At 51.4% G+C, this 26,067-nt stretch overlaps 1 protein-coding gene across 2 annotated transcripts in view; it reads right to left on the reverse strand.

The window, feature by feature from the left end:
- Positions 1–483: 483 nt before the first annotated feature.
- Positions 484–26,067, reverse strand: part of Col23a1 (collagen type XXIII alpha 1 chain) — a 285,085-nt gene continuing 259,501 nt past the window's right edge. The window contains exons 8-27 of one of the 2 annotated variants that reach the window (XM_075992728.1): positions 24,903–25,019; positions 24,058–24,093; positions 22,709–22,735; positions 20,166–20,219; positions 18,971–19,033; positions 18,510–18,554; positions 16,175–16,252; positions 14,590–14,643; positions 13,956–14,000; positions 12,471–12,560; positions 11,733–11,795; positions 11,329–11,385; positions 11,080–11,106; positions 9,921–9,983; positions 9,784–9,837; positions 9,519–9,545; positions 7,637–7,690; positions 7,384–7,470; positions 4,975–5,013; positions 484–4,535 (exon numbers count right to left, since the gene is read on the reverse strand). In XM_075992728.1, coding sequence (XP_075848843.1) covers positions 4,533–4,535; positions 4,975–5,013; positions 7,384–7,470; positions 7,637–7,690; positions 9,519–9,545; positions 9,784–9,837; positions 9,921–9,983; positions 11,080–11,106; positions 11,329–11,385; positions 11,733–11,795; positions 12,471–12,560; positions 13,956–14,000; positions 14,590–14,643; positions 16,175–16,252; positions 18,510–18,554; positions 18,971–19,033; positions 20,166–20,219; positions 22,709–22,735; positions 24,058–24,093; positions 24,903–25,019 — 1,083 coding nt within the window. In that variant the 3' untranslated portion in view covers positions 484–4,532. The remainder of the gene's footprint in view (positions 4,536–4,974; positions 5,014–7,383; positions 7,471–7,636; positions 7,691–9,518; positions 9,546–9,783; positions 9,838–9,920; positions 9,984–11,079; positions 11,107–11,328; positions 11,386–11,732; positions 11,796–12,470; positions 12,561–13,955; positions 14,001–14,589; positions 14,644–16,174; positions 16,253–18,509; positions 18,555–18,970; positions 19,034–20,165; positions 20,220–22,708; positions 22,736–24,057; positions 24,094–24,902; positions 25,020–26,067) is intronic. The other variant, XM_075992729.1, reaches the window with a different exon arrangement.

Here is a 26,067-nt window from a genome sequence, read left to right on the forward strand (position 1 = left end):
GTGCTTAAAGCGTGACGTCCCTTGAGGGTAATGACTGGCACCTAGAAGGACGCAGGCTTTCCCAGTCTGGTGCAGGAGAGCTCGGGGCCACTGCTGCGGCCGACCACGGAGATCCCTAGAGAGTCTTGCTAGGCCCAGACAGGGTGAGCTTGACGTGTCGCTACACGAAGAGAATCTTGCAGTGGGCAGATAGGAAGAGGACTGGGAGAAGAAAGGGCTTTGCTCCTAGACTCACAGTGGGCCTGCTGCAGGCCTCCTGAGCTAGCACACTGACAGGAGACCTCTGCGGTCAGGGAACTGGGAGAATACCGCCCCGAGAGTTGGACGCTGGGACCTGGACAAACCCTGGACAGAGGCTGAGGACTGCCCCTCAGCAGGCTGGGGTAGTCTTGCTCACATGCCAGTCCTCTGCCCATTAGCCAATAGCTCATTTCTTCTCCACAAAACTGCAGAAATGCTTAGCATACATATTAAAGAACAACCTTATATTCTTGCATTTCTTGTTTTTATTGTGGTAAAATATACATAAAAAAACCCAAGCCATTCCGAAGGGTACAATCCAGAGGGACTAGCACGTTCTCATCGCTGCATCCTGTCACCACCACCCAGCCACAGAGTCTTCCATCTTCCTCAATTGAGTGGAGTTGCAAGTATGTAACCATTAAACTACCCAAGAGTCCACCTTCCTGCTCAAAAAGCCTCTTCTTGCCTGCCCCGGCCCCATGCTAAATATCTGTCCATTTTCTGGCAGCTGACCTTGAAGGCAACACCGGAGGCCAGGAGGGCACAGACTGAGAGGAAAGAGGGGGCTGAGCAAAGCTTGCATGTAGAGGGGAGCATGGCAGAGCAAGCCTGTAATCCCGGCACCTGGGAGGCTGAGGCCGAACTGCAAGTTAAGAGACCAGCCAAGGCTATCGATTGAGTCCCTTTCTCGACAAGCAAAAAAACCATACCTTGCCCCTACCCCTGACTCTAGGGCAGGGTTTCTCAGCTGGCATCCTCAGTGAGCATGTTCACCACTGGCCAGGAGTGTCCAGGATTTCAGATGTATGCTAGCCTTGACTCTGTCCACTGAACAGCAGGAGTGTCCCCCAGTTCTGTGATAACTCAAGGCCTTCTCTAAGGGTGGGAATGGAGTCAGGCAGCGTCTCTCAAGCCGCAGGTCCATCTGTTCAGGGGGACAGCCATCCTGGTGGTTGCTTTAGCTGTCACAGAACATGGAACACTCCAGGACTCAATAAACAGACTCCTCTCTCCTTCCAGAATTGAATGACATATAGAGAGCCTCTCCTCTAGCCAGGGAGACCCAAAGCTTCTCAGTCCTTGAGGCTCATTGGTGAGGCAGGGCGTTCCCCAGTGTCTCTTCTGAGACCCTGAGCAAGTCAATCTCGGTCCTCACTCCAGGACTCAAGTGGCTTTGCACGTCCTTGTGCAAGGATTCAGGTATGAGGCCACAAGAGGGCAGCAACGGGCCAAGAATGGTCTACTGCAGCCCAGCTGAGAAAGAACAGGGAGACCACTGGCTTTCGACGCCCCCCCCCCCCCAAGCTCTACTTGCTGTCCACCCATTGACAAGGGACCTCCCAGCAGATTCCATACACTGCCACACAATTCTACAGACAAAGGAGGTGACTTCTAAGAGCATGGGTCTAATTCCAAGCCTGTCACTCCAGCCTGGTTGTGCATTCTCGAGCAGCTGACTACCTACTCAGAGCCTCGGGTTTCCCATCTGTAAAATGGACATAGTGACACCTACCACTGCAGTCCCCCTCTTTGCAGGACGGATGAGGGGACCAAGTTCTTCAGCGGAAAGAGGAATGTACCCAGTATGGCAGGCTGGGGAGGATATGCTGCGTCTCCAGAGCAGACATTGACACCAGTGAGTCATTAGTCCTTTCGGCCCACTCCATCCATCTTCCTTTTCTTATTTCTGGTTTCCCAGTTGACCCAGTCGACTGGCAGAGAGCATGGTCTGTCTACTTATCGTCAGCTCCTCAGGGGGACAGAGGTAGGGACTTGACAAAACCTGTGCGGCTGGGCCCCTACTGCTCAGCAATGCGTCTACGTATGGTCTGGTGAGTATCGTCCTCCACAGACTTCAGTCCTTAGAGGAAGGAGGCCAGAGACATTGTTATTGCAGCCTCCTGCTTTTCTCTACACACAGAGAAAGAGTGTGGGTTTGTCATTTGTGACATGGGCACATTTGCTGGGCATCTCCCCAGGTTGTTCTAAAGATGTGCAGAGGTACGACATGGGTCCCCTAGACAATACTGTGATTACTACTTGACCCTGGGGCAGATACAGGGAGGACAACCAGCCACAGGGACTTTGGGGTATCTGAATGTCCTAAGCTCTCTGTGTATTCTACAAAGCTGAATCATACTGGACCACATCTGAATTTTAAGTATTACTGTCTCATGCTAAAGAGGAGTGGCAGGAGGCATTTCTTTTTTTAAAAAAATGATGTTTTCTTTTAAAAAAAATATTTATTTATTATGTATACAATATTCTGTCTGTGTGTATGCCTGCAGGCCAGAAGAGGGCACCAGACCTCATTACAGATGGTTGTGAGCCACTATGTGGTTGCTGGGAATTGAACTCAGGACCGTTGGAAGAGCAGGCAATGCTCTTAACCGCTGAGCCACCTCTCCAGCCCCAGGAGGCAATTCTTAAGATGCTATACAACAAAGGCTAAGAATGCAGCTTAGTTGGTCAAGTGCTTGCCTAGCATGTGGAAAGCCTTAGGGTCAGTTCCCTGCACTGTAAAAAATGGATGCACTAATTGTAATCCCAGCACTTGGAAGTAGAGACTGGAGGGTCAGAAATTTAAGGTCATCCTCAGCTACATAGTGATTTCAAGGCTAGCCTGGGCTACACGAAAGCTGGGTTTATTTTATTTCTGAAGGGCTACAAGATCCACTCTTCCAAATTTTCTCATTTAAATATGACATCGACACTTTGCTCATTGAGAGATGGGTCTGTCTTTTCCCCCTTCCATTGGGATGAACCTCTGTCTCTGGCAGGAAGTGACAGCATATGACTTCGGAGGCTTTGTCATACAAGGTGACACAGCTTTCCAAGAATCTGTGAGGAAATCTGTTGCCATGCTGTGAGGAAGCCCAGGCCATCCAAACAGGTCGTAGGTAGGTAGGTGTCAGGGCCGTTGGGATCCTAGCTGACAGGTACCACTCACCGGATGAGGAAGAGTCCAAGAGAGACCCACCCAGCTCGTCCTCTTGAATCCTTGGAACTGAGAGGTTGAATATTTTGAGGCAACAAGTTTGGAGTGTTCTTGCTTAGGAAGCACATCAGAAGAGGACACAGGAACTTAGTGATGTTATATGACTGGTCCCAGGATTCTGCTGACATGTAGGGGTCCCGGTCTTGAGCCTATACCCTCCTATCTCCTAACCCTTAACTATATTTTCGATTCTGGATGGCTCTCCCCCTAGGGAGAGCCCTTTTCCTCTTCAGCAGGAACCAGCAGGGTGAACTCAGCTGCAAGGACAGACACACCCAGACACACACGTGTGGTTTATTACACCTTGGCACGGAGAGGGATGGGAGACCGTGGATGGAGTGGGTAGCTGGGAACCTTTGTTAGCAGTGTTGAAGCCCCTTCTCAGAGGACAGGGGTTTCTGTCATGGGTGTTTTGTTCAGGCTAGCAAGGACCAGCCTTTGGGTTCATGGTGTCTGTACCACCTACTAGGAGGCCAGTTTCTGCCAGGCTGACCAGAGTTCTAGGTGGGAGACTTGGGGCCAGTGAGACCCAAGTTCTGAACAAGAGGCCTGTCTCCTCAGAGCTGACAAAGTTCTTCTGTTCCTACTTTGGGTGAGGAGAGGAGACCGGAAGTAGCAACTAGTGCATCTGGGTCTCCCTACCCTACAGTCAGGGGTCACTGAGCTGCCACACCGAGGCATTCATAGAGCCCTGCCACTTCCCAAGGCCCGAGGACACAAACTCCTCTCACAGTGGCCTTTGGAAGCCTACTGAGCTTGGGTACAGCAAGGCCTTCTTGGTTCTTTCCATCACCTTCTCTCCAAGTGCTGGATTCTAGGAATCGTCGCCTGCCCTGTTGAACACAGGGTCTCAGTGCAGCTGCCTGTGGCAGGGTCCAGAGGCAAGAAGGTACAGCAGTCGTCCAAGGGGGTCTTGTTGGGCAGTGAGACGACGGGGCAGTGGGGCGTCAAGGGAGAGTTGTTGTGTGTCTCTGCTAATCAGGTGATTGCAGGCCCAACCTGGAGTCTGTCCAGCCTCACCTGAGCCAGGCATTTTCACCTTCGTTATCTTCTCTAGGAAAGCCAGGCCCTGTGGGGGGCGGCCTCACGTACAAGTCTCTCCAGAGCGGCCTGTCTTCTTTCCTGCCGACTTCCTGTGGAGGTTGTCCTAGGGCTGGTTGGCACACTCTCAAATGTTTAAAGGCCACCGTTGGCACATCCCATAAAGAAGATCAATATATTACTGTTTTGTTTTTACACAAGTTAAAAACATCCAAACAGATCTGTACAGGTTGGGAGCCATGTCTGAGGATCACTGGAAAAGGAGGGGGAGATGGAAGGTGATGGAGGGCCTGGAGAGGTCCTTGTGACCCTCACCAGAAACCTCTACCCTGACGATTTCCTCAGGAACAAGTGTAACCCCACCTTTCTTTCTAGGCCCCTTTCAGTGGGGCAGTGAGGATAAGTCCCAGGAAGCTCCCCAATGGCTTTCATTTGACAGGTCCAGATGTCACCCAAGACCCAGATGACCAATAAGGTAGATGACACCCATCAGCCAGGACCAAGCTCTAAGCCTCGACCACGGGACCACAAAGTCACCAAACAAGGTTGAAAATCCTGACCATTCAGTCCCTGTGAGACTGAGAGTCAAACCTTTGTGTGATGATACCTGGTTCCATGGGTCCTCTCTCTCCCTCTAACTCTCCCATCCAAAATCCTTCAGGCCCACCCTCGAGACCCTTTCCTGAAAATACCTTATGCCAGCAGCCAGGCACGGGCAGCCCGTCAGAGCCCTGGAAAAAAGGAGGTTTAAATGTCAGGGGCACAAGACTGGTGGCTTATCAATACCTTCCGAGATGTAGCCAGGGAGCTGCTACTTGAAGCCACTGGATTCCACTGAAGCAGGGTTGGGAGTCTCCTCCGTCCATTTGAGGACATAATGTCCCCCATTGCACTTGTCCTATCCTCTCATGGCGCTTTTTGGGGGTACGTGAGTAGTGGGCAGATCTAGAACTCTAATATGATGGGCACTGTGTTAGACATTTGCTATTGCCACCCAGAGGAGGGTGGGATCCTATGAAAAAGGTGGCATGGCTTCCTGCCTGCTAGGACTGACATCCTGGGGGCCCTGAAAGCTCTCAGGATTTGGGCAGGAATGCCTTCAAGCGGTGACAGTGCAGGAGCTGGCATCTCTCCAGCCCTTCCTGGCCACTTCGGTTGTATCTGGGCGGCAGATAGTGTCATCAGGATGAACCCTGGGCATTTAAGATGGGGTTGCCTGAAAGCTTCAACAGTGTCCACCCACCCATTAGATATGAGCATGGGTGGGCTTCCTCAGGTAGCCTGGGGGGTTGGAGAGCTGGTGGTGAACAAAATGTCAAGTCCCTGGGGGACCCTGAGGCAGAAACATTCCCATCTATTCCAAAGTACAGGTACAGGGAAAACACATGGAACACACTCCCTGAGCCCCTTCCAAGTGCATGCTGGGGTATGGTTTGGGGACCAGAAGGTGACGAGAGGAGAAGAGAGGAGGGGTAGAATGCACCAGAAGGATGAAAGGAGGAAGGGAGGGGGCAGAACCAGCAGCCCAAAGCATCCCAGAAGGCCCAACACTGCATACACAGCACACGGCAACCAGACTGCATACCACAGGGCAGGGCCCGATGCCCTTCACAAGGCCCTGGGAGCCCAGTGCCCCACGCTTGCTTCCACATCGAGGATGTTCCTGTGTTGAAGACAAAGGCTTGCTCACATGGAGGAAGTCTGGGTCCAGGCTCTGAAGAAGCAGGGCTGGTTTCTCACCCTCTCAGTTGTCTTTTTGTGTTTGTGTGTATGTTTGTGTGTGCATGTATACGCTTGTGTGCACGTGAGTGTGGAGATTGGGTCCTCAGGCACCTCCTTTTGTTTGAGACAAGGTGTCCATTGGACTGGAACTCTGCCAAGTGGGTGGGCTAGGCTAGCTGGCAGTGGGCTCCGGAGGTTTGCCAGTCCTCACCTCGCCAGCACACATCATCATGCCTAACTTTCCACGCGGGATCTGGAGATCTGAACTCAGGTTTTCACACTTGCAAGGCAAATGCTTCATTACCTGAGCCATGTTCTCAGCCCCTGGCTGTCTGTGCTGGAGACAGAGTCTCACTGTGCAGCAGAGGCCTCAAACTTTCCATCCTCCTGCCTCAGGCTCCTGAGGGCTGGGATTCTAGGCTGCTTATTGTCTCTCACTAATATCTCAGACCCACTAGGAAGAAGGATAGGAAGGTACAAAGGGTTGGAGGAACTCACTGGAGGCCAGAGGACCCAGTAGAGATCCCTGACCCTGAGTCAGTCTGCCTACTCCCCAAAGCCCTGACGATGGTGCTTGGGAGTGAACATCTGGACAGCTTAGTGTGAAGAGCTGCTTCGTTTTCCTGTCCTTTCTGAGTACCACTCTAGACCCTGCGATATAAACCCTTCAGCTCGCTAGAAAACAGGAACTGGACTGTGGGAGTTTCACTACCAGGCCTGGTGGGTTATCAAGAGCTATTGCCAGCAGGAAGTGAGACGGATAGGAGGGGGAGAAGTGAAGGAATGGTCTGTGTGTTTACAGGGTTGGGGAAGAGGCTAGACCAACCACAGGAGAAAAAAAAAAGATACCAGAAGGAAAGGAGCAGAAGGAGAATGAGAGACCTAGGAGAGGCAGGGTGGTGTGACTCTCCCAAAGACTGAAGTCCCATCTCAGGCCAGCCCAGTCTCAAGTCCATAGGAAGTCAGACCTCAGCGAGGTCTTAGGCAATCACGGTCAGGGTGGGGGAAGGGGGCTGGCTACTCCCTGACTTTGTAATACACACCAGGTCTGTGTGTCTGCTGGGCTTTCCTTCCCAGCCCCTAGCCCCCTCCTAGGACACCCCCATTACTGATGACTCTGGGAAAAAGCAATTCTGTTCCTGTCCTGGCTCCTCTCTACCCCTACCCAAGGTTAGCCTGAGATAGGTCAGCTCTGCCTTAAGGCTGAGTAAACAGAAGTAACCAGGAATGGTAAACACTTCCTGGCCAGGCCTCCATCTCCACACATGGCTGCATCTTTCAGCCACACTGGTGGGAGCATCAGGTCCACAGCACAAGAGCTATGATTCTGGCTATGGCAACTCTGGCTGGTCCGAGCTCCATTCTGCCAAGACACCTACCACGGGGCATGGCTGGTCAAGGCCTGGTGGGCCTGGCTCTCCCTTCTGGCCCTTGACTCCTTTCCGGCCAGGAACCCCTCGTTCTCCCTGCATAAGAAGGAAATAGTGGGGTAGCTGTGGTTGCAATGTTTGGGACCCCTTCACCACCTCCCAGCGAGACGCCCCAGGGTCCAGCAGCCACCAGGCTCTGCAGTCCTTGGACCCAGCACCCACCTCCCCACCTGCTGTGTGCCCCATATCCCTTCTTCCTCACCTTCTCTCCACGTTCACTCCGGTCACCCTTTTCTCCCCTGGGTCCAGGGAAACCCTGCCAGATGGATGACATGTTAGACCTGAAGTGAGGGCTGAACCCACTTCTCTGGGACATGACACCTCTGCTCCTCTCTCAGCCATCCTCCTCCTGTATCCACACATAACTGTGACCCCAAATCCTGCCAGGTTCTGGCTGCTAGCCTATGTACATGCTGGGTACCAGGTGGGCACAGGGAAAGGAGTACATTGTCTCTGGCCGGGAACCATCACAGAGGTATATCCAGAGCTTATGGAGAAGGGCTTTTCCCTCCTGTCACGGCCAGACACAGCTGGTACTGGCCGGGGGACAGAGGAAACCCATGAAAGTCATGTGGTCATCTTCAACAGACAGAGAAGGCCACTTGTGCTCTCTGTCTTGGCTTGGTTTCTTCTGCATTCATCTCTTAGTCTAATGTCCACCTACCCAACCTCATGACTAAGCATCCATAGAGCCCAGGCTGTGGGCTGGATGCTGGGACAGAAACGGATTGGGTGTTTCCTCCCTTATGTCTCCTGAGGCAGGCTATGGTGTGCTCAGGCACAGACCTAGGAGACAGACATGGCAAGGCAGTAGGCAATAGCGCTGCCTTATCAAAGGAAGGTGATCCCCCCTAGTCAGGAGACTGAGTGGTCCCTCTCTTCCTGGCCATGTTTGCTCACCATGGCAACAACAATCTCCTTACAGTCTAGAGCATACTCCAGAGGCCTCTGCAGCTCTGCAGCTCTGCACCAATCCCATTTCCCTCCCCTGCCACATGACCTCTCTGGACCTCTCCTTCCCTTCCTACTGAGCACTCCAGCTCCAGGTGACAGGGGATCAAGCCTGGCCAGAGAGCATGCTGCATCCCTATAACCCAGTGATGGCTAGGGTTGGTTAATGGGAGCCAAAGAGATTTGCTCCGCATCAGTAGAGGGAGGCGAATCTTTCTACTGATTGGGTCCAGGAAGATATTTGTTTGGAGGGGTTGAACTAGCTCTCTGATGATTCCCACACTGGGAAGGCAAAGACCAGAGAGGGAGAATGCTGGTGGTGGGTACATGGCTGTGCCCTGGATACATATGTTAAATTCCTAGACTTCTCAGTTGTGAGTTTATGTTGTCTTACCAAAGGAGGCATGATGCAATCAACATCAAGCTAACGCTTCCTCTTGTCTCCTCACAAAGCTGCCCTAACCAAGGCCTCATTACTGGTTATCAATACATAGCAACAGCCTTCTTACTTCTCTCCTCACTTCCATTTTACAGTGTTCTATCCACCACCCACCTATCCTCCTATCCATCCATCCATCCACCTATCCATCCATCCACACACCCATCCACCCACCCATCCATCCACACATCCATCCATCCATCCATCCATCCATCCATCCATCCATCCATCCAATCATCCATCCATCCATCCATCCATCCATCCATCCATCCATCCATCCATCCAATCATTCCTCAGCCATCATTCCTGTCCATCAATCCATTTCCAACCATCCATTCACCATTAATCTATTTCCCACCATCTCTTTATCATTCTTCCTTCAGCCAACATCCATCCATCCATCCAATCATCCATCATCCATTGTCCATCTGTCTATCCCACCTTCCATCGTCTGTCAACCCATTCGCTCATCCATCCATTCTCTACTCATCCATCACATTGGTCAATTTTTACTATTTTCCATCCCTTTAGTACTCCAGGGGATATCACTGAGGACACAGGGAAGCCAGTCAGCAGCAGCCCTTGGGAATGGGCCACACCTGAGCTAGCCAGGTTGCTATATGCACAGGCAATGTAAGAGCAGAAGACATACACAGGAGGGCCCAGTCACCCATGGTGATCATAAGAAACTTACATCAAGTCCTGGCTCTCCGGGTCTGCCCTGAGGAGAGATACAGAGGGTGTGTGAGGAGGTGGAGGTGGGATCTTAGGTACTCAGATACTGGGAGTTCAGCCCAGAGACTGGTAACAGACAAGGGACAGGGCAGGATGGTGTCACAGAGCCATAGTAATTGGTCTCACAGGGTTCAGGGACTCAGCAGAAGGTGAACCCCCGAAAGCTGAGTGACATGATGGGTGTGAGGTCACAGTGGGCAGGGGGCTCAAAGTCAGGTGGTTACCTTCTCTCCTTTGGTTCCTGGCAACCCAATAAGGCCTGGTGGGCCAACTGGTCCCTGGGTGGAAGAGGAGAAGGTCAGCAGGCATGGAGAGCATAGCATGCAATACCTCTAGGACAAAGATCACTCACGACACTCACAGGCAGGCCGTGAGGGCCTCTCTCACCCGATGCACCTTTCTCTCCCTTGGCTCCGTCCAGGCCCTGGAAGTGAAGTGGAAAAGCAGTCAGGAGAGGGGACGGGGCAGGCAGGACAGGAAAGTTCAAGTCTGTGTGGAGACTGAAGTATGCATGACAGATGGAAGAGAGAGAGAGACTCCAGGCTCTGTCAGGCCTGACCCCAGCTTGCTCCATGCTAGAGCCAGTTGCCTATGTATACATTTTCCCTTCTTCCACACAGGGCTGATGGCCACCATCATGCTACACACAGGGCCCCCGACGGTCACCAGCATGACAAAGAAGCAGTTTAGCTGACCACCACCAGCTTCCAGTCTAGCCTTGGACTAGGGCCACCGGTGATGTCTCTTCAAGCCATGGAGTGTTGAAGCTTGGGACAAAACAGGATCAGAAGTAGTGCTTGGCCACCACACGGGGGCAGGGTTCTATGACCCAGGGTCCTCCACAGGGCCTCTGCTCTGAGGAGGGAGAGATTAGATCCTATATGACAAGAGGTGAGGCCAGCTGGACTTTTATTCTGTTTGCCTCCCTTGGGGCAGGCGCATGGCACAGTACACTTGAGGTGTTGATTTAAGAGACAAGAATACGGTATCATAAAATGCACACCGAATCCAAGACTTCAAGTCCAGGCGGTGGGCAGTCAGAGTGCAGATGTGCATGGGTAAGAAAGGGGGAGCCGAGGAAGGTGGCATGGGCAATGGGTGGAAACAGTCAAGGAGGCTGATGGAGTGGGAGAAGGGCTGGAAGGGGGATATAGTTGAGGTGCCTAGGCCGAGGGAGAAGGAAAGGACAGAGCCCCAAACATGGGACAGGGCTGCTCTGGGGACATTGTTTAGGGCACTGGGAATGTACCGGCTGAGCAGGGGCCTCACTCTGTCCATTAATAAAACTTTCTCGCCGGGTGGTGGTGGCACACGCCTTTAATCCCAGCACTTGGGAGGCAGAGGCAGGCGGATCTCTGTGAGTTCGAGGCCAGCCTGGACTACAAGAGCTAGTTCCAGGACAGGAACCAAAAGCTACAGAGAAACCCTGTCTCGAAAATCCAAAAAAAAAAAAAAAAAAAACAAACCCAAAAAAACAAAAAAGAAAAAACTTTCTCATGAACAGGGTGTGTCTGACTCACCTTGGGACCTTGAATCCCCTGAAGGCCCTGGAGGAGGAAAGTAGATCATTAGGGCTGTGTGACTGAGTCAAAACTTTAAGAGCAGGACCCTCTGGAATCAGGCTAGTCAATGGCTCTTGTGGCTCTGCCCGGAGTTCTGCCCTCTTGACCTGATGTGCCCTGCTTCCCCCACATAGAAGCCTTTCCTCCCCTGGGCTACCTCCCAACCCTGCCCCTGACCCAGGTTCACTAACCACTTGGTATCCTTACCATAGGGCCAGGGGGGCCAGGAGGACCGGGAGGCCCCGGCTCCACTATGATCTGGGCCTAGGAAAGTTAGAAATGGGTTAGTTACCCTGTGCCTGTTAACCCCCCATCTGTTCACCCTCTGGAGCTCCCCACATTCTTGCAAGCACTCCTGGATGCCACACTCTGAACCTCAGGCAAGGAGGAACCTCGTTCCTGCCCCCAGAAGGGTACAGCTCGGTGAAGGACTCTTGGTCTTTTGGGTCTCAGCTGGAAGGGGATAGAGGACACAGTCTGAGGCTCCATCACCCCCTTTCCCACTGTCCTGTGTTGGGGTCAGGCCAGGTGGCTTCTCTGTAACCAAGGCTCAGGTCCCGCATAAGGTTTGGGCTGGGTGTGGGGACCCCCCAGTCTCAGTTTCCCCTTACCAGGCTCTCCTGCAGGTGGTCAGATCCTGACTCTCCTTTCTCTCCCTTGGGACCATCAGCACCCTAGGGCAAAGTGGCCTGTGAGCTTTTAAAGTCACCTCCCACCCACTGTGCTCAGCTGCTGGCTTCTCTACCACAGTAGCGATGAGTTGACCTCTTCGGTTTAAACCAGTTTTCCCCAAATCACACGCTCTGAGTAGGGAGTGGAGTTGTATGTCAAAGGCACAGACAAACTGTCTCTTGGCGCAGAGGCTGAGGGTTCAAATCCCGGTGCCACCTCTGGCTGAGTCATCTTCGGGGTGCACAATGGCTGTGAGGTAATGGGTCCCTAGAGGCTACTAGCACCCTGGAGCTGTTCTAATATGGCCTCAAGAGCACTAGAAATGCTAATGACTGTGAGGGGTGTTTACTGCCAGCTGCAGATCTTGGTCCTGTCCAGCTCATGCTGCCACTAGGACTGGAAAGTTGTTACTCCATGTCAGCAGTGAGGAAATCCAGACCTTGGGAGATTCAGTTGCTGGACTCCAGGGCAGGGAGGTGGGCCAGCTCGGGCCACTTAGCCACCCAGCTAAGCGGTTTCTGCCAGGCTGGGCCTCCCTCCCACCCCTGCAGGGCTCCTGTGGGGATGTGAAAGTTCCTTCTGCAGCTGAGGTTGTATAGGCTGCAGGACATCCATGTGAGGAGCCCCCCACCCTGTCAACATCAGTCCCCAGGGTAAGACCCAGTCCAGCCACCTACCGGAAGGCCTGACAGGCCCATCTCGCCTGTTTCGCCTTTGGGCCCAGCTGGCCCTGGCTCTCCTGGGTCTCCTTTGGGTCCTTTGGGACCCTGAAAGCCACCAGAAAAAGGAATCAGTGGAGATTGGTAGGCATTCTCCTCTCCCCTGACTCTTGTGAACCCTTCAGCTTAACAAGTTTGACTATATGCCACACCTTGTTTGTTTTTTTTTTTTTGGTTTTTTGAGACAGGGTTTCTCTGTGGCTTTGGAGCCTGTCCTGGAACTAGCTCTGTAGACCAGGCTGGCCTCGAACTCACAGAGATCCACCTGTCTCTGCCTCCCGAGTGCTGGGATTGAAGGTGTGCGCCACCATCGCCCGGCCACACCTTGTTTGTTAATTCATTAATTTGTTCATTCATTCATTCATTCATTCACTCATTTATTTCCATCCCTTCCTGTCTCCACTCTCTCTTTTTGACTATGAAGCCAAGGATGACCTCGAGTTCCTGCTTCTTCTACTTTGTGTGTGTGTCCCTGCACACCTAGCCTTACACTGTACTTCTTGCACGTAAGTCTCCACCTCTAGCCCAGGTAGCTGGGAACATTGGTTGAGTGCAGTAGGGGAGCCATATGGACACCCCACCCCATAGGGACAGCCATATGGATGCTTGGGGTACCTTATGATGTAGGGGTGAATGGGAAGCAGATGGGATTGGTGTGCTACCTCTGGACACTCCGGAGGTCAACTATTATTTTTTTTCATTTATTCCTATTTTATGTGTATGGATGTTTTATACACATGTCTGTGTAGCACATGAGTACAGTGCCTACAGGGGCCAGAAGAGAACTGAATGCTCTGAGACTAGAGTTACAGACGGTTGTGAGCCTCCAAGTAAGTGTTGGGAATCAAACCCAGATCCTCTGAAAAGCAGCAAGAGCTCTTAACCACTGAACTGTCTCTTCAGTTTCTGCTTATTTTTTTTTCCTAAGACAGAGCTTTTCTGTGTAGCCTTGACTGTCTTGGAACTCGCTCTGTAAACCAGGCTGGCCTTGAAATCAGAGATCCACTTGCCTCTGCTTCTTTAATACTGGGATTAAAGGCATGTGTTACCGTGCCTGGTTTCCAGTCCCATGTATGTATGTATGTATGCATGTATGTATGTAGTGGTTCTGGGGCTCATGCATGCTAGGCAAGTGCTCTCTCTACTGCTTAGCTCCTACCCTCATGAGGGCAACTCTGCTCATGTGTCAGGAGCTTTGAGTGACAGCGTTGAGGAGAACTTCTCTGAGGATACTCAACCAATTATGACCTGTCCAAGATGTTCCTCCAACCAGGGACCCAGCAAAAGATACATCCAAGCACACTGAGTAACAACTGGGGAGATGCTCACTGGTGTCTACATAGTAACACACACACACACACACACACACACACACACACACACACACACACACACACGAGATACCCAGTACAACATTGACTTAGAAATGAAAGGCTCAGAGACCTTCTCTCCATCAATTCCTGGGGCACCAGGCAATCCAAGTTCACCCTGGAAAGGAACAAATGACAAAAGGAATTGTGCCTTCCTCAGCAGCCAGTGGGTTAGTGATCTAAGGTGGGAATTGCTGTCTCCCTGATCAGCTCACAGCCCCGGTGTCGGGTCCCTGCCAATGGGCTTCAGTGCCCACTGTCTCCCTCTATGTATTCAGCCTGAAGGACAGCTGGAGCTGGTGGCTGTCCCTGCCAGCTGGAGTGATTAAGTTTAGGACTGTAGGGTTCAGTGACTTGTTCTAGTCATGGAGTCCAGGGATGCTAGTGTCAGAACCAGACCCTGCCCACCCTGGTTTCTGTGTCCTGAGACACGGAATGATGAACAGGTACAAGCCACAGAATGGTTGTGTACATTCTGGGCCATTGTCTGTCCCAAGGGGTCCATTCTTCAGTTTTAGGCTCTCTCCTCAAGAGCTAGGGTCTAAAAAAGGGATGCAATTTAGGAAGGGGCAGGACCCCTTTTCTTGAGTCCCATAAGCCAGGCTAGTATGGCAGGAGGAAATTAGGGGTGCATTTATCAGAGAAGAGAGGGCAGGTGGGACTTATAGATGAATACTTAGGGGTCCCATGAATGCAGCCAAACCGACCTTGGGTCCAGGGATCCCTGGTGGCCCCGGAGCTCCTTGTGGCCCAGGAGGACCCTGTGTGCAAAAGATCAGCCAGTTATGATTAGACTCCACTGCCCACCAAGCCTTACCTTCTCAGGTCAGGTCCTTGGTATCTTACTTCCTACCCAGTCAAATTGGTTCTTACGGCATGCAGCTTGGTTTGTCCTTCAAGTCTACAGAGGGGCCAGTAAGAGGGTACTGGCCATTGGAGGAGATACTGGTGCTCATGGCCGGAGGCCCCTCTGTCCTCAGAGAAGCTCTCCTCAACATGACTTTCTTTATAACATTCTCCTGCTTAAGATTTTGCAGTGACTCCCCTTGTCCCTCAAAAGAAGCTTAAGTCTCTTTCTAGCTTTCAAGACAGGTCAAATATGCAACCTGAAATGGCTTGGTCCTGCCTGCTCTGCCGGTCCTGTGACCTCCTTGACCATCTGGAACTGTTGTCTGCTGTCCCAGAAGTTCCCCAACCACACAGTAGAGGATGGGTCCATACTGTCTCAAGCGCTGACCTCATCCTAAGCCCTTATACCAACACACTTAGATGTACGACTCATGCCCGCACCCAGAGGTCACACTTTGGCCAGCTCCTCCGATGCTGTTTCAAGTTCTCCTCTTTCCAGCTGGCCCCCTTCCTGTTGCTGTCCCACTGTGTTTTCTCTGGGTTTATTTCCTCCACCCTTTCCACTTTCTTTAGGTCCAGGTTCGGTACCCACATCCACAGTGAGCTCCATGCTTCAAGCTCTCCCCATAACAATGCTCACACACTTACACAACTCCATCTGGTCATTCCCAAGACACTGGGAGTTTGACACCCTCACACTCGAGAACCAGTTAGAGCATCCACTGCCCATGACATTGAGTCCTTCTCCCACTGTGGTACCCACACCTCCTGACTCCCTGTACTCATAAGGATTCTACCATATGTTTCCCATAAAGCCTGGGATAAACTATACAACTCAGGCCCATATCACACCATTTCACACCATGCCACGCCACGCCACACCATACCACACCATGCAGGCCAGTGAGGGTCATAGTTACCATCAACTTGTACTTCCCAGAGGCCTGTGGAAGGTAACTGGAATTGATGCTTAGGCAGAGTCAGTCATTAAGTGGGTACTTCAGTCTCTGATAACTACCTCATCCTATTGTATATCTCTCCCTGAACCCAAGAACAGTTGGCACCCATCTCTTTGCAGGTTGGTGTCCAGAGACCACATGGGTTCCAAAGCTCCTTGGTCAAACTTGTCCTTTTTGTTCCCAATGATAATTATGAGAAGCCCAAGCTCTCCTGACAGTGGTGCCTGGGGAGTCCCCAGAGCCACAGTTGGGTTTGGTGAGAGTGCTTTCCTTTTTTTGCCTTGGCCTATGGGAAGCTCATGACTCCTGGAGTCACATTCACAGAAAGTCTCTCAGCACTGTGTGAATCTCCACACAGGTGCCTGATGAAACCCAGGTCTCTGTGCTAAACTGTCCTTGGTCCCATAGGTAAGTCACAGTGAGCCATTGCTTCCTCAGCAATGGACACAAGGATGCATCCAGGGCCCACCAGGAACACGCTTACCTTCAGGGCATCTAAGATCCTGCCGTCGTAGTCAATCACCACCGTGTCACCTTGCTCTCCCTTGAGGCCTGGGTGACCCTGAGGCAGAGAGGAAGAGCTGCATCATGGGTGACCTAGCAGCTATCTCCATCACATCCAGAGATGAAGAGCCCAAGGGTTGTCACCTAGGCCACAAGCATGTCTGTGTACCACGGTCACCATAGCGTACTGTCCACTCATTAAAGGCCACATGGGGGAAGTGGCAGGGATCCTGGGGCCAACTGAAGAGCATGCTGCCACCTTGTCTGGGTTACCTATGATTCGCCTTCAGGTGGATATTTGGATCCAGTGATGTCTAATTGTCTGGGAAAATGAAAATCCCAATACTACTTATTTTATTTTACTTTTTTTGGGACAGGGTCTCACTGTGTATCCCTATCTATCTTGGAGCTTGCTATGTAGACCCTGCTGGCCTCTGGCTCAGAGATCTCCCTGCCTTTGGCTCTCAAGAGCTGGGATAAAAGGTGTACACTGCTGTGTCCAGCTTGTGTGTGTGGTAGACAGGATCGTTAGGCCAGGCTAGCCTCAAACCTAGTTTAGGATGGCCTTGAACTTCTGATTTTTCTGTCTCCACCTTCCAAGTGCTGAGACTACAGACACAGGTGTGCACTCTCATGCCTGGTTTGTGCAGTGTCGGGGGCTGAACCTAAACCTGAGCTCAGGGCTTCATGAGAAGCACTCCAGGGTCTGAGCTATCTCAGCAGCCTAGAAAGCCTTACTTTGATGGGGAGACTTTTAAAAATATGTAAATAAAACAACTCCAATCACTTCTTCTAAGACACTGTGTTGATCAGTGAAGGCTGGTTCCACCTTATTGACTGAGTCAGGGACTCTCAATTCAATCTAGAGCTGCTGATATGGCTGGTCTTGCAGACCAGCTCAATCTGGGGATCCCCTCTCCACCTTCCATTGAATTGTGTGTTGGCCACCATGCCCATCCACTTGGTTGTCATGCTTGCTTGGTAAGTGCTTTTGCTGAGCCATTTCCCCAGCTCCTGGAGGACAGGGGGTGTGATGGTCTGGGAAAACATAGCCAGGGAAGGGATGCTAGCATCAGCATAAAGACATGTCCATACCATGCAGGACAGTTATCCAGGGGATGCAAGGAACATGAGAAAGGAGAGGGCCCCTCACTCTTCCTGGCTTCCACTCTGATCTGTCGCTGGCTGACATCTGGGAGTTTTCATAGCAGACAAGGCCATCTGCAAAAGGAGCTGTGCTCTGTCTGAGAAATGCCACAGACCAGATTGCTAAAAAGACTGCGAATGAACTATACCTCAAGTCCAACCTCCTTGTGCCATATGTCTAAGAAGTCCTATGATCTATGATCTCTCCTGACTGCCTTCTCCAGCTGCAAGCCTTCAATGTACAAAAAGAAAAAGTCTCTTCAAAATATTCCAGCACATGGTTTTCCTAACGTCTTAGTTTAGTCCTAGAATGCCAGATCACATGTATAGCTGACCCACTTAGGTGTGTTCCTCTCTAATGCCTGCACTTGGTTCTCTTCTAGTACATATCTTTCTGCTTCATAGACAAACTCACTAACTTTGCTTGGCTCTTGGGGCTGGAGAGATGGCTCTTGCAGAAGACCTGAGTTTGGTTCTCAGCACCCACATAAGGCCGCTCACAACCACCTGTAACTCCAGCTCCAAGGGATGTGATGCCCTCTTCTGGCCTCTGAAGTCAATGCACTCACAGGCACAAACCCCAACACAGGTACATGGACACATACACAATTAAAAAATAACATTGTAGTGGATGTCAAGGTCCAGGGTGTACCTGAGTAGAGTCCCTCAGGCTCTGAGGGGGCTCCTTAGGCTAGACTGATGGCAGCATTGAGTTATATTTCCAGGTGCTGGTGACACATGAGTTGGTTACAAAAGATCTGGGGTCAGGGGCTGGAGAGATGGTTCAGCAGTTAAGAGCATTTGCTTTTCTTGCAGAGGGCTTGGAAAAGCAAGACCGCCCCAAAGCAAGCAAAGTCATGCCTAGTGGTAAATGGAAGACCAATGTTTGAATATGCAAAGAAGATTCTAGAGGAGTATACAGCTGCCTGGGAAGGGAGAGAGAGCTCTTACTTAACAACAAGTGGGTTTCTTCCCTTTATACACCCATATTTTAATTTTCACTGTAGGCATGTGTTATGAAAAATTGTACGATCACTAAAATTTTAAGAAACAAGATGCCCTGGGCTTATTGCATCACCAATCCTTTGGGACCCTGTTGGGGACAAAGGACTTCTGAAGCTACTGGGACCTTGGATCCAACTGGTGTGACCAGAAGGAATGCTACTTACCCGGGGCCCTGTGGTTCCGTCTGTGCCTGGGTGGCCTGGCTCCCCCTGTGGAGACACATGGATGCCTACTGGTGTGTGAGATTCTTATATCCTATCTCACCTCTGGCCCCTTCTTTCGCAAAGAGTCTGGGGCCCATATGCTGGGGCCTCACAGCCTGCATTATAAGACTATCCTTCCACACTGAGTAGTTGTGGAGATTGTGAGGCCCAGGAACCCAAGACTACATGATAGCTGACCCCAGAGCTAGGCCTGAATGAGGCCTTGTCGCTGGCTCTGAATCATGGGCCACCCTCCCTCAGACAACCCTACTTGTGAGTCAAAGGGAACCCCTGGCCCAGGCCCTCTGAGACTCGCTTTTTAAAAGTGCAGATTAAGGGGAGATCACACAGTCCCCTGGTGACTGGAAGACAGTGTCAATGGCCCTTCAGGTCCTGGGCAGAGGGCACTGTGATATCATCACCTTCAGTCCTGGGGCACCGTCCACTCCATTCTCTCCTTGGGGCCCCACATTCCCTGGCTCACCCTGAAATGGAGAAATTATCAGTGAAAGTAGGTGGAGGCCTGGGGCCCCTGGACCTTGTGCTGGGCACCTGGTGAACGTGGTCCTTCTGGGCTGGGGGATGGAGCTTGAGGCTCTCTCTAGCCCCAGGGATTTAGGACCACGACCATCCCCTTCACGTCTGGGTCTTGGGGTAGCTCAAGAGACTTTGTGTGTGTATGTGTGTGAAGTACACACATATGTGAATGCACACGTATGTGTGGAAGTCAGGGAAACTCTGAGTGTCACTCCTTAAACACCACCTATTGTTTCTTGGCTTTTGTTTTTGACACAGGATGTATCTCCCTGACCTGGAACTTGCCACAGAGGTAAACGTGGCAGCCAATGAGCCCCAGGGAACTGTGGGTCTACCTCCTCAGTGCTGGGGAGCTGCCATGCATGCTTTCTTAAATAAGTAAATTTACTTTTTAAATTTAGCTTTTGAGACAGCTATGGCTGTCCTGGAACTCTCAGAGATCCACCTGCCTCTGCCTTTGGAGTGCTGGGGTTTAATGAATGTACCATGACACCTAGCCTCCCTTTAAAAATGTGGGTTCTGGGGATCAAATTCACATCCTTGTGCTTTCAAAGCAGGGATTTTACTGATAGCCATCTCTTCCGTCTTCTTTTCTTTTCTTCCTTTTTTTTGAGTCAGAGTCTCCCTTGGTAGCCCAGGCTAGCCTCTAACTCAGATCCTCCTGCCTCAGCCTTCTGAGTGCTGAGATTATGGGTGTGTACCACCATGCTTGGTCCAAGAGACATTTTGGAGGCAGGCTGACTAGGGCTTGGTGGCACTGACAAAGGTTTTGGGGAGCAAGGTGTGAAGAAAACATTCTGTTCCCAGCTTGGCACTAGGCAGGGGATGGAGGGACTAAGGTGGAGACCAAGAGGACTTAGGATAGGGGAGACAGATGGCCTAAATGAGAAGCCAAGCTGCTGGCTAGGTCTCCAGGGTGCTCACTGCCTGCCCTGGCTAGGTGTCCTCCCTCTGGCCTGCCCTGGGAATTTGCCCATAGCCCCATGGTGTGAAAGGGCCAGGATAGGGGCATCTCTAGGTAGATGGAAACTTTGGAGGGTTGGGGGTGGCAAACTTTGAGGAAGAGGGTGGTATACTTACCTTGGGCCCTGGGGGTCCAGGGAGTCCTGGCTGGCTGGGCATCCCATCATCCCCCTGAGAAGATAACAGGTGAAGTCATCACACTTTGACCACACCTTTGAGCGGTCCAGCTGGCCCCTACCTGCTCTCGACTCACTGCACACCTGTCTGGTCCAGTCACTAGCAGCAGGCACTGCCCACACTTAACCCTCTATGGCAGGGTCAGGTCAGAACCATCTCAACCCCTACAAGAAGCCTAGAACCAGCTTCAGGAGGTTTCTGCAGACACAGGGGATGGACAAGTGAACGGGAGCAAATTCACTCATTTGCCAAGCAGCTGGTGAACATCCCTTAGGGACCAGAGCACACACAGTTCTGGACCCACGGACATGCCAAGTGCTTAAGTGGTGGAAGGAGACCGTGGGAAAGGCACATGGAGAGGGACCTGGGCACAGCCTTCTGGAGCATGGGGCGGTTTTGCTGAGACTTGGATGGGAAGAGGTACCAGCTTGTCACAAAGTGGAAAATACTCCAGGTCAGTGATTGGTTTTCAAACTTGTATGTCCAGGGGTCCAGAAGGCTGACTAAATAGACCCCAGCCCCACCCCAAAGTCTCATGTGGATCTAGGGTCAGCCTGGAGTTTGCTTTCTTTCTCCTTTCCCTTCCCTTTCCTTCCCTCCCCTCCCTTCCCTCCTCTCCATTCCACTCCTTTCCCCTTTCCTCCCTTCCCTTCTCTCCTCTCCATTCCACTCCTTTCCCCTTTCCTCCCTTCCCTTCTCTCCTCTTTTCCCCTCTTCCCCTTTCCCTTCTTTTGATACAGGGTCTCATGTAGCCCAGGCTGGCCTTGAGCTCACTATGGAGCCAAGGATGACTCTCCTGCCTCCACTTGCAAAGTGCTAGGATTACAGGTGTGCATCACCACACCTAATTTATGCTGTGCTGTGGGTCAGACCCGGGGCTTTGTGCTATGTGGGCATTCCCTAATAACCGGTATTTGCATTGCTGACAAGGCCCCAAGTGATGGTGGCGGTGCTGGTCCCAGGACCGCACTTGAGGAACTATGGTCAAGTTCTAAAGAGGATGTGGTTGTGATGAAGGGTAAGAGTGAGTGAGTGAATGAATGAGACATGAGACAGGGCCTCACCACAGCAAGAACTTGGTCTGGGGAAGAGAAGGACACTTTCTGTGGGGAAACCCTGTCTCATCTTTGTCCCCAGCCTCAGCCCTTCTCTCACCTTCTTTCCAGGAGTACCTGACACTCCCTGAAGACACAAAATGAGGGTGCAAGGGAGGGGTCAGTGCTATTGGAGAGTGGTCTGCACGCCACAACTCTGTCCCTTCTGGTGCAAGTGGCACCAATGGCCTACGACCCATGTTTGTCCGGGACTCCTGGACTCGTTAGACAGATGAGGTGGGGAGTCAGCCAGGCTTAGATTCCTGTGCTGAGTGAGCTTGGGGAAGTCACTGTTCTTTAAGATGGGGAGGGGACACCCCCAGCTCCAGATGGATGTTGGGGTATAGCAGGCCAGCTCACTGCAGGCCTTTCTCCATCCTCTGTCTGAGTGCCCTGCATCCTGCACAGAGTCTTCAGGTTCCTTCCTACTCCAAGCACTGCCCAAGCCCAAAGAGGAGACCCTGGCATGGGGAGGGACTTCAGAAGTGAATGTGGCTGAAGACATCTGACCACGGCAAAACCTGTAAAGCTACCCTCGCTACAGCCAAGAAGCAATCGAGAGGCCCGGCAGTGGGGGATGGAGCGTGAATGTGCAGTAGACAGAGAGTACTAGAAAGTACTAGTTAGGACAAGAGAGTGAGCAAGCTAGGAAAGGTCACGAACTTTTCTAGTGCCAGCACGACAACACCGAGTGCTAGAAGCTTTTGTCCAGACTGAGCTGTGGAAAAGAAGCTACTAAGGCAGTATGGGGATCAGTGACTGCCAGGGGCCGGGGAAGAGGATGGGTGAAGAGGTGAACGTAGGGTTTTGTATGTGTGTCTGTGTGCGTGTGTGTGTGTGTTCATGTGTGGTATGTATACATGTGTGCACACACAGATAATAAAATTGAAAACAACAACAACAACAATAACAAAAAACCAAAGCCAGAACCAGGCAGCAGTAGCTCATGCCTTTAATCCTAGCACTCAGGAGCTAGAGGCAGGTGGATCTATGTGAGTTCAAGGTCAGCCTGGTCTACAGAGTGAGTTCCAGGACAGCCAGAGCTAATCTGAGAAACTGTGTCTCGAAACACCACTACCACTACCACCAAAGTCAACCAATAAAACAAACAAACCCACAAACAAAACAACCTCCCCAAACCAGAAACAACAACAAACTCAAACAGCCAAGGTGTCTCATGATTCAACCTCACAGTCTGATGTGAGGTCCAGGCAGGAAAGGTCTGTCATGCTTCCATTTAACTGTGAGTAAACTGAGCCCTAACACTCAGTGACCTGTCTCTCCTTTGAACTGAGTCTCCTGACCTCACCCCCTCAGTGTCACTGGGGGAAGTTGGGAGAAGAAGGTGGGGAGTGAGGCCAAGGGGAAGGAGGGGCACCGAGTACCCACCTTTGGTCCTGGAGGTCCCGTGGGGCCCTGGAAGAAAAGAAAAGAGGTATTAGATGGGGGGGTGGAGGCAGGGAGGTCAGGGCTTGAGTTCAAGGTCATCCTTGGCTACACAGTGAATTTGGGCCCAGTCTGGGATACACTTTGGCCTATGGCATGGCAGAATAGAGATAGGCAGGAAAACTAAACTGAATGCAGGGAGAAAGAAGACGGAGTCAGGAAGATGCCACGTAGCTACTGAAGGAGAAAGACACTGGAACCTTACTGATAGGCCACAGCCTTGTGGTGATACACAGATTAATAGAAATGGGTTGATTTAAGATATAAGAGCTAGTAGGAATATGCCTAAGCCGTTGGCCAAGCAGTGTTGTAATTAATGTAGTTTCTGTGTCTGGGTGGCAGGGAAACTGAAGTGCAGTCTCTGACCACAAACATAAAATAATAAGATGATAACAATTAATGAAATAAAAAAGAAAACCCAAACCCAAACAGCAAAACATCCCCTCACCAAAAAAAAAAGAAGAGAGGGAACAAAATTCTGACACATGCCAAAACTGGATACACTTCAAGGAAACTGTGCTAAATGTGGGGGGAAAGCCATCCTCAAAGTTCTTCATGAGGCCTGGAGAGGTGGGTCAGTGGTTAAGAACACTGAGCCTTCCAGGTGCTCCTGGGTCTGTCTTGTCATTTTCCTTTTATCAAGGGTGACAGCATATCCCAGAGGAAGAGGCAGGCGTCACGAGAAGTAGATATGCTCAGCCAAGTCCTCGGACAGACTGAGCAGTGGCTGTGTCAGGGCTCCAAAGCTAGCAGGTGATCTGTAGACTCTCGCCCAGGAAGGGAGGTTCCAGAACTCTGTCCAGGCTGGGGACAGCCCGTCCACATCCTCATTGCCGGCAGAAGGATGGGCACACAAGCATGTACACCTACAGAATCCTGGTGTGTGTTATAGAGTCAGAGTCACCATGAGACACACACCTCGGTGTGTCTGGAAGGACATTTCCAGAAAGATTCAACTGAACAGGGACGGTCCACTAAAAATGGGCTACATCGTCCCATGACCTGGGGTCCTGGACTAAATAACAGGAAGGTGGTTGAGCACCCATTCATAACTCTGCCTCCTGACTGTAGACACACTGTGACCGGCTGCCTCATGTTCCCACCACGCTTCCCCACCATGATGACCTGTACCCTGAGACTATGAGCAAAATCCATCTTTTTTACTTGACGTCTCCTTTGCCAAGTACTTTGTCACAGCAATGAGGAAAGCAGCTCTTACAGAGGGAAAGAGACTTCCATCTCCCGGAGCCGCATCCCCGCACTCTAGCCTTGCAAACACCCCAGACACTCACCATCTCGCCATCTTGTCCAGGCTCTCCTTTGGGACCCTAAGGAGGTATGAGACAATAGCAGTGAGCGATCCAAGGATATCACATTAACTGAGCCTGAATCTCAGGAAATGGGCAAGGGCTCTTCTTTCAACCCTGAGAAGTGGTTGTTATTGTCCCCACTTCACAGATGAGAAGTTTGAGGCTTTGGGAGTTAGGCACCTAACGTGGATGGATGGGCCAATTGAGATGACCTGCCCCGACAGGTGGCAATCTAGTAGATTCTGCACCGGATGGAAGGACAGATTCGAGTCTCTGGGCTAGGATGACAGAACTATTTTCTGTGGACTGGCCTCACATGGCCTTGGGGAGAAACTGAGGCTCATTAGTAGTGAGGAAGAGGGAGCAGGGAGAGGAACAGGGGTTGGTGGAGAATTGCAGATAAAGGGCTCGCCTGTGGGTTTCTGGGCCAGAGGTGGGGTGGGAATTTAGGCTGAGCATGCAACTCAAGGTTAGGAGCTGTGGGTCTTCCAGAGTTAGACTTGGGCTTGGGGTCAGGTTCAGGGGTAGAGTGTGGATAATAGTCTGAGCTGAGGCATGGGACAGGATTTGAGGTTAAGGTCCTGATTAGCACTGATTAGGGAAGCAGGTCTGTGTCAGATTTAAGCATCGGTTGGTGTGAGGTATGGGCTTTGGATGGGCTTTGGGGTTAGAGTTGGGTCTAGGCTGAGTGTGTGCATTGGGTAATGGTTGGTGTTGGGCCTACTAGGAATAATGCTGGTTTGGAGTTGGTTCTGGGGATCAGGGTTCAGAGTGTGTGCCAATATAGGACCAAGTCTTGGGGGCCCCAGTTCTGTGCCTTCTCTTACCGCTGGGCCTTGAGCTCCTCTGGGGCCATCTTTCCCAGTGTCACCAGGAGGACCCCGGGCCCCAGGTGGTCCAGGGGGCCCAGGTGGTCCTGCAGCTCCATCTTGCCCTTGGGCTCCCTGAAAGACATATGGTTTGACTTGACACAGAGGGCAAGGGTGACCGTGAGGGGTTCCAACTTCCAGAAAGATTTTCTCAGATGGGCAAGCCCCATGCTTTCCTTTTTCCTAGCCCTTGGGGTGAGCACAGGCTTAGATATTGGGTTCTGGCTGCTTCTTGGTAGCTGCAGGAGGAGACCTTGGTGGACCTTGCTGCCACCTTCTCAATATCTGAAGCCTGGATCTGTTGTCGAAATGACATACGTGGGGTGGGTGAGACAGAGTGTCTCCTGCAAGAACGTCCTGGTTGATCCTTTCTTGCTGCATTAAAAGTGGCAGACATGCATGAGTGGGCATGTATTTTATGCTCTCACACAACTGCATGTGGATACCTGCAGTCGCTTTCTTTGCCCGACACGGAAGCTCTCAAAATATCCTCCCACAGGTGAGAGGCTGAGCCACGGGTCATATTATGGCAGGCCACTCAGCAGTAAACAAAAAACAGGAACAGGCAATGACGGGGCACACAGACTTATGTCACACAAAGCCTCTGACTCTCCACTCTATGTTAGTACCAGGTCAGACCTCAGGCATGCTGAACCCCGACTACATGGCCTGTACTGCAAGAAAGAAGCCCATAGTGATGGGTCATGGTGCAGTAGTTCCTGACAACCAAGAAAGGAAGAAGCCTTCCTATAGAGTGTAGATGGTCTAATGTAGCCTCTATGACCAGGGCCAAGCCATCTCCCATCATGCAGATGAAGTGATGGGGGCCCAGGGGCAGTAATTTACTTAGGGCTTCTGAACTAAGAAAAAACGAGCCTTCTTTTGCCAGGGCAACTGGTCTTTAAAAAATTATTTTTTTTCCAGACAGGGTTTCTCTGCATAGCCCTGCCTGTCCGGGAACTCACAGAGACCCACTTGCCTATGCCTTCTGGGTGCTAGGATTAAAGGCATGTACTGTCATGCCCAGCTTTATTTTTAGGTTTTCAAAAACAATTTTAAATTTTCATTTATTTAATATATGTTTATGGGTGTTTTTCTTTTTCCTGTATGTATGCCTATGCCT

The sequence above is a fragment of the Microtus pennsylvanicus genome, chromosome 11 (assembly GCF_037038515.1).
Source record: "Microtus pennsylvanicus isolate mMicPen1 chromosome 11, mMicPen1.hap1, whole genome shotgun sequence".
Lineage (NCBI taxonomy): Eukaryota > Metazoa > Chordata > Mammalia > Rodentia > Cricetidae > Microtus > Microtus pennsylvanicus.